Source organism: Cebus imitator, unplaced genomic scaffold, assembly GCF_001604975.1.
Source record: "Cebus imitator isolate Cc_AM_T3 unplaced genomic scaffold, Cebus_imitator-1.0 Scaffold414, whole genome shotgun sequence".
NCBI classification, from domain to species: Eukaryota; Metazoa; Chordata; class Mammalia; order Primates; family Cebidae; genus Cebus; species Cebus imitator.
Window position 1 is genome coordinate 331362 of NW_016107729.1, and position 23401 is coordinate 354762.

Sequence of the window (23401 nt, forward strand, 5' to 3'; positions counted from 1 at the left end):
GTGGGCTGTCTCGGTAATGGCAGACACCCCTCCCCCACAGAGCTGGACCGTCCCGGGTTCAGCTGCGCTTGCTGTGAAACTCTCAATCCAGAGAGTTTCTGATTACTGTTCTTTTGTGGGGGTGGGATCAGCCGAGCCTGGTCGCCTGGCTCCCTGCCTCAGAGCCTTTTTTTTTTTTTTTTTTAAGTTGGTGTTCCAGTCGCCTGTTGAAGAGGCGCTGCGGTGTGTGTTTTTTCCCGTGCGACAACTCACTGTGCTGGCTTACATAGTGGCACTGAGATTCCTGGCGCTTTTTTTGCCCTGGAATCTACTGTCCTGGCTCCCTGCTCAGTCCCCTTTTTAAACAGACAAATGGGCGACTTCCCGTGGCTCCAATTGCCAGCCAAAAGGGCACCCAGACCGCTGTATTTTGTACAGAGAACCGCTGCTCCGGGGCGCCGACAAAGCAGCCGTGCGGGGCAAAGCAGATGCGCCGGCCGGCACAGCCGCGCTGGCTGAAACAGCCACTCTGGCGACCCATGGAGCTCTTCCGACTGGGAATTTCCTAGTCCGTGGGCAATAAAAATGCGACGTCCACTCACCCTCTGCGCTTTCACTAGGAGCTGCAATCCTGAGCTGTTCCTAAACGGCCACCTTGGATCTATCGTTATATATATATTTTTAATGAGTTAAAAATAAAGAATATAGGGGAAGGCTTCAAGCTGGCGAGACATCTTTGAATAAAGTATTGTGGCTGAATGTTCCGACCTTTACAGACCATGTGACCTGGTTAAATCGCTTATGTCCTATTAGGCCTCAGTCTTCTCTTCTGTAAAATGAGATGTTTGGACCTAAGGACACCTTTCCAGTTCCCTTCCCGTTGGGACATTCTATGATTCTGAGAGAGAAGCCCCTGGCCTCAAGATACCTCCACTGTCTTGGGTGGGTACTAGATGACTGCATTCATGTTAGAAGCATCTGAACTATGCCAGAGACAACCTACTGCAGATCTGAGGAAAAAATGAAGGACAATGAATGCGAGAGGAAGGCGAGAGGAAAGAAACCCATGATGATGAGAGATGGAAATGGCAACATAAACAGCAGACAAATATAACCACTGATGGGTATCTAGCGGGTTTACGATGCAAATAAAACTCTGCTGGTCTCTGAGGATGCAGAATCAAGACATTGTTTTTGGTCTTAAGGCGCTCACAGAATCTCCAGGGGTTACATTTTGAATTTAAACATGGACATAAGACTTCCACCTTTAGAAGTCCTGGATTTGAGAAACATAAGAAAAAAGGAGAAATGAAAATATTAACAAAAACGTTGCCAGAGGCAACGTGAAAAGACGATGGGTGAAACAGGTGGGACCCACTGGTAAGCTGAATGCGCGACTAGGACAAAGAAACGGTCCCCACTCCCGAGCTTCACCCAGACACAAAAGAAACGGCTTTTGCCCTCAGAGGCGCAGCTTTCCCTCAGCCATCAGAGCAGCTGAGCTGCAGAGTCCCCGCCCCCGGTCGGCCCCTGTCGCCCCCGCCTCCATCCCTCGGGCCTCGGAAGTGACGCAAGCGCCCCGCCCCCGCCGCTAGATCCGCTGCTGCTGCCGCGGCGGGCGGACCTGCAGGAGGTGGCGGCGGCCGAGGCTGAGGGAAGATGGCGGACGGCGTGGACCACATAGACATTTACGCGGATGTGGGCGAAGAGTTCAACCAGGTACGTGAGAGCCCGGGTCCCCACCGCCGAAGCGGGCGGCGCTGCGGCCGGGACGCTGACCCGGGGCCCGCTGCGGGCGGCGAGCCGACGCGACTGCAGACTGTGCGCCCTTGCCGCCTCTGGGCCGCACCGTCGACCCCCGGCGTGGCGCCCGCCTCGCCCCTTGTTCTACCGCGTCGTTTCGCGGACCGCGGGTGCGGCGACCCGCCGCGGCGCCCGCAGCGCGGACGCAGGCCGCCGGCCGCCGTGCAGCTGCCGTCGGCCCCTCCCTCGCCGCCGCTGCCTCGCTCCCCATTGTTGGCGGCACCCGGCTGGCGCTTCCCGCCGCGCTAGGCCCGGGGCAGTGGGGCCGCGTGTAAGCGGCGGGGAGAACTGGCCGCCGCCGCATCCCCTCCCCCGCCGCTGGCCGGAGGGGAAGCCCTGGCGGGGTGCGCGCCCGCCGCCGCCGCCCCTTCCCTGCCGCTGCCACTGGGGCTCCGATTCCTCCCATCGCTCCATTTTGTCTCCCTGCCCGCGCACGGTCGCTTCTTGGAAGGCCGCATTCACGGCCCTTTGTATCCCGCGCGCCCAGTCCCCGGGGCTCTTCTGCTCGGGTTTACGACAGGTTTCGGCGTGGCGCCTTCCTCCTCCTCCCCTCACACTTTATGAAGGCAGCTGAGGTGCAGGCTCATTTGCAACAAGTCCTTTGACTTTTGGAGCCTCAGATCGTATTTAAAAGTCGGCGCGCTGGTCCTGCCTCATTAATCCAGGACTTGCAGTGCTTTTGAAGCCCAGTCGTTGTTGGCCTTTATGATGAAAATACCTGTGAAGATGTGTGGCCGGGACCAAAAGGAAGAATTGGAAACGCGGTGGTTGGATGGAACAAAAAAGATGGTAGCTCATCAAACAGATCTCATAGTGATTAAAATGAAAGAACGTTCTCCCCAAATCCTTACGGTGTGGCTTGAAAATTAAGAGTTGTAGATAAGACCCTATTTTCGAAAACAAAGAGTTAAATCTCCTCCCCCTCCCTCGCGTTACCTTTTGGAAGGTTGGGCGAAAGTGAGAATGCAAGGTTTTCCTGAACGATGTTGCTTAGAGGTAACGCGGAGCTGTGATGTCTGACAATGGGCATCCTTGCAAAAGATGTCGTTTGTTGCTGGAGTAGTGACGTTTAAGGTCTGAACCTGCTGTTCCTATCTTTACTGCATTTAATGTAGTAACACATTTTAAAAAATTAAATTGTGCCTAACTTCGGCGTTCCTAAAAGCTTTATTATTTTTTTTTTTTGTATTTCCCAGGTCCTTATGAAAAGCTTAATAAAATTCTACTGGCTAATGTGTTTATTTCTCCTCCATTAACGATCATATTCGTGACTAGTTGCTCAGGCTTGTTGAAAACAAACTCAAGAGATCTTTGCTGTTCTATTTTTCAGGAATGACTTTGTGCCTCTGGTTTAAATACTAGAAAACAAAACTACCAGTTGGCTTTAAATGTTTGCGACTCCGTTGAAGATTGGATTTGTTTATAGATGTAATACGTTGTAATCAAAGGTTAAGTTTTTAAATCTTTGTGTTTTAAAAATTGTGCTTATGTTTTAAATATAAAGCTTGAGTTGTGTCAATTACAAATCAGACAGATTCCTCGAGTGCAACACAGATTCTAACGCTTACAGGTCTTACACGCCTGTAAGACCTCTAGGAAACTTTTTCCTTTTATTTCTCAAATGAATGTAATAGTGAGTTTAAAAGAGGGCCGTAACTGCAAGTAAAGGAACAATGATTAAGTGTTCAAGATTGCCTTTATTAGCTTTTCTTACAGAGAATACATTGCTTCACCTTTCAATGCGCAATAAAAGAAGAATTGGGACACAATTTTAGAAGTTAAGGCTTTTCAGTACCTCTTAATGAAATATTTTTAGGCTTTTGGAGACTTAATTTGAGAGGGACATCTCCCTTATTCAGATAGCTGGAGGGAGTGATAGCAAGTGCTGAGATTAGTTTTGTGGATCCAGTGAGGGACTCCTTTTAAATGTAACTTTGCCGCATTATATCTAACACAGTTGTATAATTTTACCAGTAAAATTTTTGTGTTTGAATAGATTAATGGCCAGGTTAAATTGAGGCATTGTTTTTGTTATTTTGCATGTCATTGGTCAGTCAATAATTGATTGATTTGTATATCCTTTTGCATACCACTGCTTGCTGTGGTAATTCTTGTACCCCCCCCCAAAAAAAAGGTCACAAAAAGATAGTTTGTGACCCGCGCGCCCAGTCACAAACTTATCCTGTTTTTAAAAATATGTTTCTATCATTGCAATATTTTTCCAAAATCTTAGGGGCAACCACAAAATTATTTACAACTGATTTAATCTTTATTAGCTGGTGACCTTATTTCTACTAGTTATCGGAGACTAGAACTCTTGTTTTATTGTAGTTGGGTAAAATACTAAGTATTAGCCAGTTTTAACTTATTTTGGCCTCAAAACTGTTGTAAACATTTTTTAAAAATCTTTGTTTTCCAGTGTGAACTGTAGTTCTAATTGGATTTATATACTTTGAAATTTGGTATAGTCTGTATTTCAGTTTGCTACTGGTTTTTTTTTTTTTTTTTTTTTTTTTTTTTTTTTTTTTTTTTTTTTTTTTTTTTTTTTTTTTTTTTTTTTTTTTTTTTNCTGTATTCTGCTGAATCTTCTGTTTTAAATGTCATACTTATTGCAAGCATTTCTGTATTTTGGTAAGGCACAGTATTATTTCAAAAAGTGATTTGCATTTATTGAAGTACAGAGAAAAAAGTGTGAGGCATTCAACAGTCTTAGCAGAAACTAATTTGTTTGGGGAAAGATTGTGAATAAGTTAGTGAAACTAATAGAGTTCCTTTCTTCACTAGGTGAGTTAAGAATGGAGAATCAAGGGGGAGGAGACACAAGGCACTGGCTACTCCTATGGGTTCTCTTTTTAGTTCTTAAGTTAGAGGTCTTTGAATGTCACCAGGTTGAGAACATTTGGAAGGAGAATTTGAACATCTTTCAAACCTCCATACTACTTGAAATTGAGGAGGAAGTGATTCTGTCTCACACTCAATAGTGTATCAATTCAGTTTGAACTGGGATTTATACTCAAGTGCAGTAATTACTAGCCCAATATTTAGTAATTGTAGATTTAAAAATTCTGGCCAAAACTAAATAATTTAAAAATTGAATTCAGGGCAGGTGTGGTGGCTCACACCTGAAATCCCTTTGGGATTCCCAAAGCACTTTGGGAGGCCGAGGTGGACAGACTTGAAGTCAGGAGTTCCAGACCAGCCTGGCCAACATGGTGAAACCCCATCTCTGTCAAATACAAAAATTGGCCGGCCATGGTGGTGCCTGCCTGTAATCCCAGCTCCTGGAGAAACTGAAGCAGAAGAATGGTTTAAACCCAGGAGGGAGAGGTTGCAGTGAGCCGAGATTGGGCCACTGCACTCCAGCCTGGGTGACAGAGTGAGTGAGACCCTTTCTCAAAAAAAAATAATAATAATAATAATTGAATTACTCAAAATACATTTGTTGAGTGTCTGATATGTGCCAGCAACGAGGGATACAAAGATTAGATAGTCTCCACCCTTAGAGTACACTGCAGGGGAGCTTAGAGATACCTAGACACAGTAGTCCACCCTTATCCACAGTTCCACTTTCTGTGTTTTCAGAACCTGTGGTTCTGAGGTCTGAAAATATTACATACAGTAAGATACTTTGAGAGATACTATATTTAGGTAACTTTTATTACAGCAAATTGTTATACAGTCGTGTGTCGCTTCACGATGTGATATGTTCTGAGAAGTCCATGCTTAGGTGCTTTAATCATGTGATCATAGGGTGCTTTTACATTTCAAACCTAGATGGTGCAACCCAGTACACATGTAGGCTATATTGTGTGGCCTGTTGCTCCTAGGCTATAAACTTGTACCGCATATTACTGTACTGAATACTTTAGGCACTTGTAACACAATGGTAAGTATTTGTGTATTTAATATATCTAAACATAGAAAAGGTAAGTGAAAATCTTGGTATAAAAGATAAAAAGTCAGGGTGTTCCTTGCTCTCATATATTAAACGTTACATCTTATAAGAAAAATAAGATAAAAAGTGGCATACTTGTATAGGGCCTTCATGAAAGGAAGCTGCGTGACTGGAAGTTGCTCTGGGAGAGTGAGTAAGTGACTGGTGAGTGAATGTGAAGATCTGGGATATTATTGTACCGTACTGTAGATGTCATAAACTGTACAGTTCACTCAGGCTACACTAAATTTAAACTTTTTTTTCAATAATACATTAAACTTAGCTTGCTGTAATGTTTTCACTTTATTTATTTGAAACATTTTCTCGCTGTCATCTAGGCTGGAGTACAGTAGTGCAGTTGTGGCTTGCTGCAGCCTTGACCTTCCAGGCTCAAGCAGCCCCCCTGCCTCAGCCACCAGAGCAGCTGAGACTACAGGCATGTGCCACCATACCTGGCTAATATTTTATTTTTTGTAGGGGTAAGGTCTCGCTGTGTGGTCCCAGCTAGTCTCAAACTCCTAGGCTCAAGCTGTGTTCCTGCTTTGACCTACCAAAGTGTTGGGATTACAGGCGTGAGCCACTGTGACTGGCCTGTTTTTACTTTATAGACTTCTTAGACTCTTCAGTAATAACAGTTTAAAACACAAACACATTATATAACTATAAAATATTTTCTGTATATCCTTATTTATAAACTTTTTTCTTTGTTTTTTGTTTTGTTTTGAGATGGAGTCTCTGTCACCCAGGGTGAAGTGCAGTGGCATGATCTTGGCGCACCACAACGTCTGCCTCCTGGGTTCAAGCAGTTGTCCTGCCTCAGCCTCCTGAGTAGCTGAGACTACAGGCACACACCACCATGCCTGCTTAATTTCTGTGTTTTTGGTAGAGATGGGGTTTCACTATGTTGGCCAGGCTGGTCTCAAACTCCAGACATCAAGTGATCCCTCTCACCTCGGCTTCTCAAAGTTCTGGGATTACAGGCATGAGTCACCGCACCTGGCCTAAACTCTTTTCTATTATTTTTTTAAACTTTTAAAATTAAGTTTATTAGAGACAAAATGAGTTGCACAGGTATCAAACTCTTGGCCTCACGTGATCCTCTTGCCTCAGCCTCCCAAAGGAGGCTGGAATCACAGGCATGAGCCGACCACACCTGGCCTTTGTTTTTTGTTTGTTTTTTTTTTAAGCTTTTTTGTTAAAAACTAAGACACACACATTAGCTTAGGCCTACACAGGGTCAGGATTATCAATATCAGTCTTCCATCTCTGCATCTTTTCCCACAGGAAGGTCTTCAGGGGCAGTCCGATGCATGAGCTGTCATCTCCTGGGACAACAGTGCCTTCTGTAATACCTCATGAAAGACCTGCCTGAGGCTGTTGTGCAGTTAACATTTTAAAGTAGGAAGAGTACACTCTAACATAATGATAAAAAGTATAGTATAATTGGCCTTGGTGTGGTGGCTCACGCCTGTAATCCCCATGCTTTGGGAGGCCAAGGCAGGCAGATTGCTTGACACCAGGAGTTTGAGACTAGCCTGGCCAATGTGTCAAAACCCCATCTCTATTAATACAGAAAAGAGTAAAAACAAAAAAGTATAATATAATAAATATATAAACCAGTAACACAGTCACTTATTGTCAGCTATCATGTGCTGTATGTAGTTGTATGTACCATTCTTTTATATGACTGGCAGCACAATGGGTTTGTTAACACCAGCCCAAACATGTGAGTCATGCATTAGGCTAAGATCACTAAACAATAGTAACTTTTCAGTTCCTTTATAATCCAACCACCATTACATATATGAACCAAAACATTGTCATGTCATGCATGACTATAATTTTTCTTTTATTACTAATTTTTACAGTGCCTACTTTATAAATTAAACTTTATCATAAGTATGTATAAGGCAAAATGTAGTATATATAGGGTTCCTTGCTTTCCTTGGCTTTAGGTATCCACTGGGGGTCTTGGAACATACCTCCTTCAGATAAGAGAGGACTACTGTACTTAGAGCACACTGACAGGTCCTATATTGTAATTGCCATTACTTTATGTTTATCTGTGGAGTTTTGTTGTTCTGGAGAGGAAAGTCAAAACAATTTGGTGAACTTTGGGAAAACATGCACTTCGTGCATTTAAGTAGTATACTTTGTTGCTTGTTTGAGACTCAGAAACTCTTAATGTGAAATTTAGTTTCTGGTCTGTCAAGCAGTTGGGTCACTGATAGCACAGATTTAGTAATCTGACCACTCAACTTTAAAATAGAAGTGTAGGCCAGGTGTAGTGGCTCATGCTTATAATTCCAGCATTTTGGGAGGCTGAAGCAGGTGGATCACTTGAGGTCAGGAGTGAGGTCAGGAATTTGAGACCGGCCTGGCCAACGTGGTAAAACCCCCGTCTCTGCTAAAAATACAAAATTTAGCCGGGTGTGGTGGTACACACCTGTAATTGAAACTACTCCAGAGGCTGAGGCAGGAGAATTGCTTGAACCTGGGAGGTGGAGGCTGCAGTGAGCCAAGATCGGGCCACTGCTGCCTCCAGCCTGAGTGACAGAGCGAAACTTTATCACACAAAAAAATTAATTACTTAAAAAAATGAAAGTGTATAGAGGTGGTAGTTGGAACAAAAAAATTCACTTTGAAGTTACAGACCTAGACACCCGAAAAGTCAATTTTTATGTTATGAATCATTTTTTTACATTCAGTCATTATGTATTCTAGTCAATTGTTGAACCAATTATGGAAAATATCAGAGAGGCGTTGTTTATGACTTATATTTACTAGAAAACCGTCTGAAATAAAGCCGTCAGGTTGAGAATGAACTGCGTAGATGGAATTCATTCAGAAACGTGCATAGAAATGTTTAGGGAAGCTAGAACTTTTCTCCATTTTGTTTTTATGAATGCAGTTAATTTAGTTGCTTATGAATTGTCCACTATGGTGTATGTGGGATATATTTTTTAGTACCAAATTGGCTTCCTTACCATTAGTTAAGGAAGGGATTTTTACAGGGATTACTAACCAATTTTACTATCTACTCAGAACATAATTAGGTAAAACCTGAAAATGATACATTTTCTTTAAAAATATATCCATTAGGTTATGTTACTGGATTTTGCATACTAGTATTTCTTTTCGTTGGTATAGGATATGTTTTGTAAACGCGAAATGTAACTTCCCCCCTTCATGTATTTCTCTAAATGGAAATAATTTAAAATAGGCTTTGAAACAAGTGGCCTTTGCTGTGCATTTACTAATACTATCATATAATGTACGAATTATTTATATATATATATATATATATATATATATATATATATATATATATATGCATGTTGTTGTTATTGAGATGGGATCTCCCTAATTTGCCCATGCTGGTCTTAGACTCCTGGGTTCCAGGGATGCCCTTGCCTTGGCCTCCCAAAGTGATGGGATTAACAGATATGAACCACCATGCCTAGCCTCAAATGATATTACTGTAATTTTAGAACCACCAAAAAAATGTCAGGCTTTTCAGGGAGAATGATGAATATTTTGACAGCTAACAAGTTCATCCCAGTAGTGGTATATAATATGTACTATATACCTGTGATATTAAAATTGTATGGAGGGTAATCAGGGAAAAAATGTCTAAAAGTAACTTCTTGAAGGAAGAGAGACAGGGATAATGAAAATGTTGAGAATCCTTGCTTTAAGGAAATTTACAGGATTTCGGTCATTTTATCATCCATTTTCTCTGGCTTGGCAACAGATATTTCTATATTATGTAGAGCATAGTCTTGTGTAAAATGTTGAGAGAATAGTACCTTGAATGATTGTAGTGATTTAGAATGGTAGGGAATGAAAAAAATTAGTCCTTTTACAAACCCTAAGAGCTGTTGCTTACTCCAAGCTTTATGTAATGCAGCTAGCTAGCTGCTATGAACAGTAGATGAGATGGGGCAGCATTTGGTATCAAAGATAATGAGAGGGTGATGTTGATATTGTCTTGTTTTTGAATGTCATTAAAATTAAAGGTAATAATTGAAAAGTCCTCTCATGTAATATAATTTGATACTGTTAAATATTTCTTTGACAAAGTGGAAACCTTTTTATTAGTTCAGTAGGCTTGCAGAGCTCTATATATGACCTGTAATACACATTTTGCATAATTTTTCCTGCAAACATCATACATGGTTTCTCACTTTATGAAGTAAGAGCAAAGTTCGGTGTATTCTGTATTTTTTTACTGTGGAGGATCAATGTGATATGAAGCTGATTAAAAGGAAGATTACTGATCAAGAAAGTGTGCTTTGAGTTTCATTTTTAGTAATGGCAGCAAATGCATTCAGATTCATTATATTTTTTTTTTTTACAAAGTTTAAATGTATGCTCTTGGGGCTAAGAGTACAGGCTGTGGCCTTGGAACAGAGTGAAGCTAACTAGTCCATATGGAGATCAAATCCCAGGACCGTGGTCTTAATTAGGATCATACTACAACCACTTGGAAGCAGGACAACTACCAGACAAAATGGCTGATCCTAAATATTGGTAGAATCATATCTATGTGGAAAATTGGTTTGTGTCAACATAGGAATTCATGGATGGACAAAAATAGTAAGTGATTGTTGATGTACCAGGTTAGTGTAGCTCCAATTATGCTTGAAATTTTTTGTCTACTTATGTAAACATTTTCACAGGTTTATAGCTAATAAAAACACAAAGAATCTGTTCACCTATTTATGTAAGTGAAAGTGTAAATATAAAAATACATTTAGTCCTGCTGTTAATAATCCTTCCATTCTTTTTTACTTTCCCTCAGACCATATATTGTGATTATAGTTTCTGCTGAGGAGGATGGAAACTCAACTCCCTTTGAATAATATTAATAATTCTACTTGATGTACAGAACCGGATTGCAAGAGAGTTTAACGTGCCCACCACCCCTTGTGGGAAACCTTTTAGTATCTTAAGTGCATGGAACTACTGCTGCAGCCACGGCGCCTGAAGCTTCAGCTACACTGAAACTTCATAACAAAACTTACCCTCTTTTTTCCTAATTTCTGTGGTCGTTGCAATTTGAGCATGTTACTTTGTTTAACAAAAACTCATAAAGATTATTTTAGTATTGCTGTACAAACAAAATAAAATTATGGCATTATTCAGTGACTTGTGGTCTTAGTTTTCTGCCCTTTGTTAAAGATAGTTTTGTTCCCTGATTTAACCTTGAGATCCCAGACCCCTTATTAAGTAAGTCTTATAATAGTCTATCTACCTCGTAACAAGTAAAATTGACATGTAAAGATTTCTGTAATTAGGAAACTGGATAAGTCATTAATTAGAAGATTACCTGATGATTACTTGAGGTCCCTTTATTTATGTATATAAATGATATTTCCCCTTCTAGGATTTTTTCTTCTTTTTCTTTCAAAAGATCTTACTCTAGCTCTCTTTTAAATAAAAAAAACAGTGGCCCAGGCCCATAATAATATCTTGTTGATCCATTTACCATCATATAACAAATGCTTTTCTCTGGATCATTCTCTATCCATTTATGGACTATTTTGGCTAAGAGTCCCTAGAACTATGAGCTCCTCTATATGTGCCATTTGTATAGTTCTTTAGAAAATTGTAAATGGGAGAATCTGTAAATTATGTCTGAACTTTTAAGTTGTCTTGTAATTGTCATTTTCTTATCTCAAATGTTCCACCTCATAAGAATAAAATGGTTCACACCAACATAAGTAGTTGTGGAAAGGGAGAGTAGAAGATAAAAATGGAGATTTTCCTGTGCTATAGGTTTAGTCAAGCTGTGGTCTAGTAATGGTTATCAGAGGCAATTAAATAGTGTTGAGTGTTCTGCTTTTACCTGCATTTCATTTTTCATGTACTTATTTACAAACTGAATCCTCTTTTCAATATTATTCCTGCTCCTGTGTCTGTTTCCTTTTAGTTTTTTTTCTCTGAATATCATTTAGGCATGTAAGTGACCCCCAGTAGCGTTGCTTTAATTCTGCTGGTGAAGCTTTAAAGTGGGAAAGCTTTACTATACTCTGTTTTGTTGTCTGTTGCTTTTCTCTTGCTAATTTACTTGACTAGATAACTAAGAATTCAGGTAAGCATTAGCTCTTTGTTCACTGAGAATGATACAACTTTCAAGATAATTAATTTGGATAGTTCTACATGTATTTCGTTTGTTATTTCTCTTTCCCTTGTTCATTTATTATGACATCCTGAATTATTTACATGCCCACATTTCTTTTCTTTCCTGTGGCTAAGCTCACTACTTTTTTCTAAAACTAGTAGCTTCCTCAGGGTTAGAAAACAAGATCTGAATACTATATAAAATAGTAACTTTTTCTGTGGTCAAATATTAAAGATATAATGGCTTTGGATTTTGGGGTGATTTTTCCAATGTCAATTAAAAAACTTTTCTATTTGCATTTATGTGTTGTTGCTTAAGAGTATTTCCAAGCAAAGTTTTGTTATTACTTTCTTTTGTCTCCATGTCATTATTTTTCCAAAACAACTTATTTTTTATATTATAATATCAGTGGACAAGTAGGATTCATTATAAAGGAATTAACTTTAGGCCGGGTGCAGTGGCTGAAGCCTGTAATCACAACACTTTGGGAAGCTGAGGCAGGAGGATTGCTTGAGCTCAGAAGTTGGAGACTAGCCTGGGCAATGTATCGAGACCTGGTCTCTACAAAAAAAAAAAAAAAAAGGGTAAAAAAAAAAAATTTTTTTTTTTTTTTTTTTTTTGAGATGGAATCTCACTCTGTCACCCAGGCTGGAGTACGGTGACACGATCTTGGCTCACTGCAATCTCCACCTTCGGGTTCAAGTGATTCTCCTGCCTCAGCCTCCTGAGTAACTGGGATTACAGGCGCGTACCACCACGCCCAGCTAATTTAGATGTGGTTTCACCATGTTGGCTAGGCTGGTCTCAAACTCCTGACCTCAAATGATCCGCCTGTTGCGGCCTCCCAGGTGTTGGGATTACAGATGTGAGCCACTGCGCCCGGCAAGAAATTAACTTTTTAGGCCTGTTCAAGAATACATCTATTACAGAAAGTGAAAACAGCTTTGTACTGAGATCCTTGGCCTTTTTCTATCAGATTTTTAAAACAAAAAGTTGAATTTGTGTTCAAATCTGTTTAGTAGTATTTTGGCTTTTGTATAATCTAGAGCATTATTTCTGTATCTCAGGAAGCTGAATATGGTGGGCATGATCAGATAGATTTGTATGACGATGTCATATCTCCATCTGCAAATAATGGAGATGCCCCAGAAGACCGGGATTACATGGATACTCTCCCACCAACTGTTGGTGATGATGTGGGTAAAGGAGCGGCACCAAATGTTGTCTATACGTATACTGGAAAGAGAATTGCATTGTATATTGGAAATCTAACATGGGTGAGTAAAGTTAATATATGAATTAAATTACTGGTAATTGATTTCAAACTCTTCTAGTAATTGATGTTTTTCTCCAGATCAAAAGTTTGAAGGTGCTGTATTTGTTTCTTTGTATGTGTTTGCTTTTGCAATGAGAAGGGAAATACAAATTTGTTTGCAACGTCATTCCAGTTCTTCTAGTTTTGAGTTTTGTGGTTATTCAGTTTTTCTTGGTGGAGATAACTAGTTAAATTAGTTTTGTCTTCTGTTATCTTTTTTATGCTACCACTTTACCTTGCTTCAGATATCCCAATTTCACTAAAAATAATGGTACGTGGGGTCTCAAACCAGGATTCAAGTGTAAAAGGAAAGAGACATGGTGTCACTCCTGGTTTAAAAATAGTGTCCATTATTTAATTTGTATTACAAATTTGAGTTTTGTTTCTGCTCTTAAGTTTGAAATCTGATTTATAGAAGCACTGCTGTATATGTGTTAATTTGGGTTGTCATGAGACTAAGATTATTGATTTAGAGCTTTATTAACTGCACATATGAATATTTATATTTTTATTAACATTACATTTTAAATATCATTAAAATAGTCCTATAGAATTTTTATATCTCTACTTAGTTATTAGATATACTTCAAAGTTAAAAAAAATTGTATATCTAAAAATAAAACTTGGCACTCTTGCATTTCCTTAATAACATGGTATTTTAAAATGTTTTATTTACATTTCTTTTTTGTTTGTTTTTGGAGACAGAATTTGCAAAACTCTTTCACCCAGGCTAGAGTGCAGTGGTGTAATCATAACTCACTGAAGGCTCAAGTGATCCTTCTGTCCCAGCCTCCAAGTAGCTAGGACCACAGGCATGTGCCACTACGCTTGGCTAATTAAAAAAACAAACAAACAACAAAAACTTTTGTAGATCTGACTTCTTGTTAGGTTGCTCAGGCTGATCTCACATTCCTGGCCTCAAGTGATCCTCCTAACTCAGCCTCTCAGAGTGCTGGGACTATGGTGCCCGACCTATTTACATTTCTTTTAAAACTAATGGTAATAGATCTCCCACCACCCAGTCAGCATTCTACAATATTGGAGACAGTAGCAGTGTAGTTACGAAAGTATGGTTGCTAAGTAAGCATTTGGATCTTAGCTCCAGCTTCTATTACTAGTTTCGTGACCTTGGGCAAGCTTTTTAACTTCCATTGTATCATATGTAAAATGGGGATAATAATAGGGTTACAGGGTTGTTATAAGAGTTAAATAGTTGGTACATAAAGTACATGGTAGATATTAAATACGTGTTAGTTTTTTTCTTCTCTACATTTTAATTCAAAAACAAGGTAAAATTCAGAATTTTTTTTTTAATGGGAGGAAGTCAAATTGGTTTTATTCACAAATTAAAATCATAGCAGTTTAAAGCTATAAGGGACTAGAAACTCTTGAAAGTCAAATCCTATTGTAATCCCAAGGGTATATACCTTCTGGTTTCTGAAATGCTTATCAGAGAATGAAGCTAGGTTCTCAGATGTTTTTGTGCTGTTTAAAGCTTGGAGCCTGACTGGCCATAACTAGACTTAGATTTGCGCTCAGCATTCATTTTCTCTTTTATGTCCCGAATTTCCACTTAAAAACTAAATTGGGATATTAAAAATCTTGGCTATATTTTAATGGTTAACGTGGGGGAAAATATCTTGCAGTGGACAACAGATGAAGACTTAACTGAAGCAGTTCATTCTTTGGGAGTAAATGATATTTTGGAGATAAAATTTTTTGAAAATCGGGCAAATGGCCAGTCAAAGGGGTAAGAATTATTTCTTTCTTTTTGACTTAGTTAACTTTCCTTTAAGTTAATGTTATTTACACTTGTGGAGGTTCTTGGACAAAGATGGATACTATTCATTTTACATACCCTATTACCTAGCACACTAAAACTAGTGGAGTGGAGATGTGGACAGATCTATATTCTAATTTTCCCAAGCTTTCTCCATTTGTGGTTGAAATGGTTGTTGAAATGACAGTTTAAGAACCATTATTCTCTCTGTGATTAAGAGATGGGAGATGATGAGCAACTGAAGAATAATGTGTATTACATGGATGTTTTGCTTTATTTAACTATTGAACTATACAAGTGAGAAGGGTGAGAATGAGAATATCCAAAAGTAAGAAAATAAAATGTCACTATCCTACCATCCATTGATAATTACTTTTAACATAGTGAAGATTCTTTGGGGCTTTTCCTTAAAAACAAAAGGAATTATAATTCATGTGTTTGTGTTTGATATAAGGAATAAAAATAAATACATATCCTCTCTAATGTCTAATTCTTTCACATCATACCTGGTATGCTACTGTAATTTACCTCTCTTACTTTTGATTATTTTGGTTGTTTCCACTTTTGCCTGTTATAAATAATGTTGCAGCAGGCATCATTTTATCTAAGTCTTTAGGTACAGATTTTGGATTTTCTTTTAAGAATAAATTGTTAGATGCACAAAGATAAAGATATGCTTATTTCATGTATTGCTTAGTTATCTTAGAAGGTTATACCAATTTATACTAAATGAGAATATTTTCAAAATGTATGCAGAGTCTGAAAACTTCTCACCAACTTCACTTACACCACTTGATCAAAGCCACTATCCTCTCTTACTTGAACTTTGGTAGTAGCTTCCTAACTGGAAGTATAGACTGCCCTCTACAGTCTGTACTTCACATAGTAGAAGTTCTTTAAAAAAAATGACATCAGTTTCTGTTCAGAATATTCTCATGGCTTCCTGTCTCACTCAGTCTTTACCACTGTCTACAAGGTACTTTGTGATCTGTTTCCCACTACCTTTCTGACCCTATTCCGTACCACTCTTTTTTGCATCCACATTAGTCCCTTTGCTGTTTGTCAGACCAATTCTTACCTAGGACGTTTAGCCATTTTCTTTTCCTGATTTACTTTTCCCCCTCAAATATCCACATGGCTTACTCTTTTGCTTCATTTAGGACTCACACTATTTAAGAGTTTTTCTTCCACGACTACCTTGTGCAAAGTAGCACCTTTCTATGCTGTTTCCTTTATTTCTGCTCTGATAGATTTTACTTGTTGTGTCTTCTTGCTAGACTTTAAGCTTCACGAGAGCAGAGATTTTGTTTTGTTCACAATTACATCCCCAGCTCTAGAATGGTACCTTGCGTATAGGAGGTAGTGCTTAGTAAATATTTGTTAAATTAATTTAGTTGTTTCTAAATATTGTGCCCAAAGATAATCCTGGCACAATCAGCAGAATTTGTTGAGTATAATAAGAAGTATAGGTTAAAAAGATTATATTGAACATTAGGGGGGAAAAGATCTTGAGCTTCTCAAGCTGCTAAGACTCTCCCTCCCTCAAAGAATTTAGAATATCCTATAGCTATACAAATTGGTAATCATTCTGATTATTTTAAATTTGTTTTTCTTATTGAGATATAATTCACATGCCTTAAAATGCACACTTTTAAAGTGTACAGTTCAGTGATATTTGTATTTATGAAGTTTAGCAACCATTACCACTGTCTCTTTCCAGAACATTTCATCAGCCCAAAAAGAAACCTTGTACCCAATTAGCACTCACTCTCATTTCCATTTTTCCTATCTGCTGGCAACCACTAATGTGCTCTGGATAGGCCTATTCTGGACCTTTCATTTAAATGGAATAATAAAATATGTATTCCTATGTGACTGGCTTTCTTCCTTAGCATAATGTTTTTAAGGTTCATCCATGTTGGAGCATGCATCAACATCTCTTTTTATGGCTGAATAATATTCCACTACATGGATATAGCACTTTTTAAATCTATCAGCTAATGGACATCTAGGTTATTTCCACTTAAGGAAAATGCCCCTGTGAATATTTGTATACCCATTTTGTGTGAACATGTATTTTCAGTTCTGTTGAATGTATACTTAGGAGTGGAATTACTGGGTTATATGGTAACTCTATGTTTAAACTTTTGAGGAATTGTCCGATTGTTGCCAGAGTCATTGCACCATTATTAATATGTACTGATCACCAGCGTGCAAAGATTCCAGTTTCTTTACATATTTAATACTTGTCGTCTTTTTGATTATAGCCATCCTAGTGGGTATGGGGTGGTATCCTGTGGTTTTGATTTGTATTTCCCCAGTGGTTAATGGTGTTGTGCATCTTTTTATTGTAGCAAACAGTGGAAGCGACCCAAATGTCCATGAACTGATGGATAAGTTTCTTTTAATGTGGTATATTTATAATGGAAAATTATTCAGCTTTAAAAATAAATGAAGTAGTGATGTATACTGTAACAAGGGATGAACCTTGAAAATATACCAGTTAAAGAAGCTGATCCTAAGGGACCTCCTATTGTATGATTCCATTTAGATGAAATGTCCAGGATAGGCCAGTACAGAGACAGAAGTTAGATTTAATGGTTCCATAGAGTATAAGGATGGGAAGAAATGGGAGTGATGGCTAACGGGTATGGATTTTCTTTTTGGGGTGATGCAAGCGTTTTAAAATTGATGATGGTGGTGGTTATAACACTGTGAAATACTAAAAACCAATGAATTATACATTTTAAATGACTGAATTTTATGGTATGTTATAGATGACGACTAAAAAATGTGTACTTGTATAGCTTCAAGAAATATTTTCAGTTTTTAAAGTTATTTACTTTTAGAGACAGAATCTTGCTCTGTTGCCGACCGAGGCTGGAGTGCAGTAGTGTGATTATAGCTTACTGTAGCCTCAAACTCCTGGGCTTAAGTAATCCTCCTCCCTCAGCCTTCTAAGCAGCTGGGATTAAGGCATAAGCCACTGTTCCCAGCTGTTTTTTGTTTGTTTGTTTTACATAAAAGCAGATTAGATTAAGACATTTTTACAGAAGAGTAATAGTAATAATACTGATCTCTTTACTTTGTATCCTCACCACTTAAACACCTTTTAGGTTTGCCCTTGTTGGTGTTGGATCTGAAGCATCTTCAAAAAAGTTAATGGATCTGTTGCCTAAAAGAGAACTTCATGGTCAGAATCCTGTTGTAACTCCATGCAATAAACAGTTCCTGAGTCAATTTGAAATGCAGTCCAGGAAAAGTAAGCAATCCCTCAGAGGCTTTTATTAAAATATGTACATTTTAGACCAGTGGATTTGTTAGATGTTAACACAAAGTCATCTTAATACTAGTTCACTAGAAACTCCATTTCACAAAGTCTGTGCTTTGAATTTGATTTAATCACTGGTTATGAGTGTGGGCCTATGTACTAGAAACCTCCTGTTCCGTATTTCTCCAAATGTAAGGGACTCTAGTACACAACAGTGTGCAAGTTCTGTAGCCCTGCCATTCTTGTCCTGTTATTTCCATCTTAGATAAAGAGACTACATTCTAATTCTTAGATTAAGGGAAAGCTTTGTGTATATGTGTTATGGTGGGGGAGAGATCACTGATAACCAGAAAATGTTCATTGATTTTTCTGCTTGGCAACAAGACCTTTCACCACTTGGTAAATTGAATATGGAAAAGATTTGTCATTACATATTTAAGGATGTTAAAGAGATAAGATGGATGATTATGTAATTAACAGAAATTCAAGTGGTTCCTTTTCTTTTAATGTTTTAGCACTTAAGACTTAACTGAAGAAGTATGTTACAAAATTTAAATGATGTAATACTGAAATTAAGATATCTTGAAGAATTTCGGTCTTGGCTGCTGCAGAGTACTGGTATTGAAAGTAACTGATATTTACTTACGGAAAATATATTTAAACCTGGATATTTTGAGTCTTTAAAAGTACCCAAATAAATGTGAATGTTTTCCTGACCCATACTTTCTCATGTAGTTTGGATAGTCACAAGGCATTTGCAAGTTAATATATTATATAAATGAACTTTGAAATAGAGTTGTTTTTAATAATAGTGGCTACATTTCAGAAAACTATTTTTAATAAGTGCTATTTATGAGTATTTGGATATTTGCAGCTACACAATCAGGACAAATGTCTGGGGAAGGTAAAGCTGGTCCTCCAGGAGGGAGTTCCCGTGCAGCATTTCCACAAGGTGGTAGAGGACGGGGCCGTTTTCCAGGGGCTGTTCCTGGTGGGGACAGATTTCCTGGGCCAGCAGGACCAGGAGGGCCACCTCCACCTTTTCCAGGTAAAACTTTTCTTAAATTACCATGGATAAAACATGTCTACCTAATACCTCTTTTCCTTTTCTCTCTTTTTCAAGTAATGCATTATTAATGTGACTTACTCTCCTTGTTATGCTATTTTTGGAATCCAGGAAATTTGATCAAGCATCTTGTTAAAGGAACTCGGCCTTTGTTCCTGGAAACTAGGATTCCATGGCATATGGGGCACAGCATAGAGGAAATACCCATTTTTGGCCTAAAAGGTCTTTATTTTTCTCCAAACTTGCTTGACTTATATATAGAATATTTACATCCGTCTTATTTTCTTACCTCTTAAAAAAATCCTTTCAAGATCATTTTTCCTTGTTTCACTTTCTAGCTTGGCATCAGAGTAGAATATAAGGTGGGTGATTTCACTGTAAGAAGTGTGTGTACACTAAAAGATGGAAAATATTTCTAGGTGTTGTAATCTTTTTTAATTAAAATTTTTGTTTCAATAATTTTTCTTAAACATAAATTGAGCTAGTTAAATATGAAAGGATATACTTCATCATTGTAGTTGATAATGTAACATTTGTCATGTGAGTTTTATTTAAAGACAAAGACTTGGTATATGCATTATGCTTTTAAAGTATAATCTTGGCGTATGAAAGTTAAAATACCTTATTAGTGAAGTGTTTTTTTTTCTCTCTCTCCCCTTTGTTCTTTAGCTGGACAGACTCCACCACGTCCACCCCTAGGTCCTCCAGGCCCACCTGGTCCACCAGGTCCTCCACCTCCTGGTCAGGTTCTGCCTCCTCCTCTAGCTGGGCCTCCTAATCGAGGAGATCGCCCTCCACCACCAGTTCTTTTTCCTGGACAGCCTTTTGGGCAGCCTCCATTGGGTCCGCTTCCTCCTGGCCCTCCACCTCCAGTTCCAGGCTACGGCCCCCCTCCTGGCCCACCACCTCCACAGCAGGGACCACCTCCACCTCCAGGCCCCTTTCCACCTCGTCCACCTGGTCCACTTGGGCCACCCCTTACACTAGCTCCTCCTCCGCACCTTCCTGGACCACCTCCAGGTGCTCCACCGCCAGCTCCACATGTGAACCCAGCTTTCTTTCCTCCGCCAACTAACAGTGGCATGCCTACATCAGATAGCCGAGGTCCACCACCAACAGACCCATATGGCCGACCTCCACCATATGATAGGGGTGACTATGGCCCCCCTGGAAGGTAAGTTAGTGTGTGTCTGTAAAAGTACTTGATAAAAGATAGGAATAATAACTCTGAAAATAATAGATTATTATAGATGTATAAAAATGTTATTTCTGCCTTCCAAGAAGTTCAGGTGTCTAAGCTGCTACTCTGTTTTAGCTGAAAGGTACTCGTATAGGAGAATTGTGTTTAGACGTGTTCTCTTTATAGGAAAGTAGCATGCTTCAATCTGGAAAAGTAACCACTATCTCTAAGGCAAATGTCAGAAGCAGCTAGTATGAATTGCTTTACACTGTTGTGACTAACTTAGGAAATCTGTTGAGTTTGAGTTAAGGTTTATATTTTTATTTTACAGGGAAATGGATACCGCAAGAACGCCATTGAGTGAAGCTGAGTTTGAAGAAATCATGAATAGAAACAGGGCAATCTCAAGTAGTGCTATTTCGAGAGCTGTGTCTGATGCCAGTGCTGGTTTGTATATTTCTTGTATTAATGTTTCTTGTTTATGTTATTAGGAATGACCTAAAAATGTAAGTGCAGTCTAGAAGATAGGTCATTTACATGTAGTAGTTCTTTTTGTATTCCCAAATCATTACCTATCATTTATTTAAAAAGCATTGAAAAAAGCTGTATCACAGTGTAGTGGGGAAAATCCAAATTTTAAGTTATTTGGTATAGATTTAAGTCTTACTCTTGACATTTGATGGCTCAGGGGACTAGGACACCTATTCTTATATTTGCAAAATGATAACGTGCTTCACATACCTCTAATAATAAGTTAATATGAGAATGAAAAGCTTTTGCAAATGGTGAAATACTGAAAGAAGACATTTATCTTGTATAGTTATTTTATAGCACACTACTTTTGTAAAATGTGTTATTGCTCTTACCCCAAGTGGTTTGATGGTATTTTGAAAACAAAATTTGTTTGACTTCAAACTCTTTCCTTTCCCCCACAGGTGATTATGGAAGTGCTATTGAGACATTGGTAACTGCAATTTCTTTAATTAAGCAATCCAAAGTATCTGCTGACGATCGTTGCAAAGTTCTTATTAGTTCTTTGCAAGATTGCCTTCATGGAATTGAGTCCAAGTCTTATGGTTCTGGATCAAGGTAAAACTTTCCTGTCTCATGTCCATTTAAACAAAACTATTAGTTTACAAGTCGAAAAAAAAAAATACTGTGTTTGAAACATTAAAAAGAGGACTTTGCTTTTACTTACTGATTATTTAGCAGCTGGAGTTTCTTTTGTTGTTATTTTTAAACTCTGAATGTTAGTTGCTTGCTTAAACCCTTCAAAGGCTTCTACTCAGTCTTAAAGCAAGATTGTAAAGATTGAGGCACTGTGTGATAAAGCCTCTGCCTATCTTTTTAGCCTCATTTTGTACCTTTCCCCTTACTCCCTGTTCTCCAGCCATATTTCTCCTTTTTCTCTAGATACATCAAACATTTGACCACCTTACTTTATATTCCTTCTGCTGGGAGCAGTTTTCCCTGTCTCTTCACATAGCCGGCTCCTTATTCTTCTCATCTCAATCTAACTTAAGAGGGGGCTTCTCCCAAGTTAGTCTGTCATATTGTTCTTTTTATTTCTTCCATAGTACTTAAACCATAACCAATTCTTTATGTGTTATCAAGGCATATTTCTCATTAGAACACATATTGAATGATGGCAGGGGCTTTATGCCGCTCACTGTATTTCTTTTCTTTTAAGAGATGAGGTCTTGCTATGTTACCAGCTTGGCCTCCCAAAGTGCTGGGATTATAGGCATAAGCTGCTGTGCTCAGCCATGCTCACTATATTATTTCTGTTGCCTACAGAGTGGTACAGAATGAGTGCCAAATAAAAATTTCTTGAATGAGGGACTGAATGAATGAATGATCTATCTTTTAGGTAGTGTTGTGGGGTTTTTTATTTGTTTTTTGGTTTTTTTTGGTTTTAGTATTGCTGCTAACTTTGAAATTTTATATATTTTTGAAAGGCAGTCCTTTAATCTTCACTTGGTATTCTTAGATGTGTTTTTAGTGCGCTCTACCTGGTGGTAGTCTTCTTTAAGAGACAGGAGCTTGCCTTTGACATGGTCCCTAATTTTGTAATTATTACCTTTTTGACCCAGTGTAAGAATCTTGGTATCTGAACAGATTTATCATAGATACAGGTATCTTGTATCATCTTTTTAGGTTTTAAGGTCCAACGTAATAACTTTTTAATCCCATCACTTTGGGAGGCCAAGGCAGGAGGATTACTAGAGCCCCAGGATTTTGAGACCAGCCTTGGCAACATGGGGAGACTTTGTCTCTATAAAAAATTTTTTAAATAGCTGGGCCTGGTGCTGCATGCCTATAGTCCTGGCTGCTTGGGAGGCTGTGGTAGGAGGATTGCTTAAGCCCCAGAGGTCAAGGATGCAATGAACTGTAATCATGTCCCCTGCACTCCAGCCTGGGTGACAGAGAGAGACCCTGTCTTGAAAAAGAAGTAACAACTTAGGCCTTGATCAAGGACCTTAGCACTTAATGTTTGCTAAGCTTAGTTGTCTGGTGCAGAAATACAAGACATAAATATTCTTGTTTAATAGATAGTTATTTCCTTACTATAAATTTAGCAGAATTTGTAGAGGTCTTTTAGGCAGTAAGCTTTGGTTTAATTATTTGCTTTTAAAAAATGGCAGTTCATGAAATATTTCTATTTATTAAATACAGTGTGACTACTATATCAATTCATGCTACTAGTCATAATCATTAGCCTTCTCTCATGCTGCTTCTCCTCCCCTGAACATAATGTGTGTCTTAGAAAGTTTCTTAGTGTTCGGTGCTGCTTCTCATGAACTGTACTTTAGTTAGGTAGAAATGTAAGATTAGTATTTTATCATATGTTAGATAAATATGTTAATAGGCTGTCATTTTCATGTATTTTAGCCCCATTGTGTGTTGTGATTTTATGAATTTTATATCTAAAAACATACTGTAGAT

At 38.6% G+C, this 23401-nt stretch overlaps 1 protein-coding gene across 4 annotated transcripts in view; it reads left to right on the forward strand.

The window, feature by feature from the left end:
- Window positions 1-1537: 1537 nt before the first annotated feature.
- CPSF6 (cleavage and polyadenylation specific factor 6) overlaps window positions 1538-23401 on the forward strand; it is a 31759-nt gene continuing 9895 nt past the window's right edge. For 2 of the 4 annotated variants that reach the window (XM_017509274.2, XM_017509275.2), the window contains exons 1-9: window positions 1538-1698; window positions 12911-13120; window positions 14805-14908; window positions 18055-18200; window positions 19084-19257; window positions 19387-19497; window positions 19945-20449; window positions 20787-20902; window positions 21391-21544. In XM_017509274.2, coding sequence (XP_017364763.1) covers window positions 1639-1698; window positions 12911-13120; window positions 14805-14908; window positions 18055-18200; window positions 19084-19257; window positions 19387-19497; window positions 19945-20449; window positions 20787-20902; window positions 21391-21544 — 1580 coding nt within the window. In that variant the 5' untranslated portion in view covers window positions 1538-1638. The remainder of the gene's footprint in view (window positions 1699-12910; window positions 13121-14804; window positions 14909-18054; window positions 18201-19083; window positions 19258-19386; window positions 19498-19944; window positions 20450-20786; window positions 20903-21390; window positions 21545-23401) is intronic. The other 2 variants (XM_017509276.2, XM_017509278.2) reach the window with 1 other exon arrangement.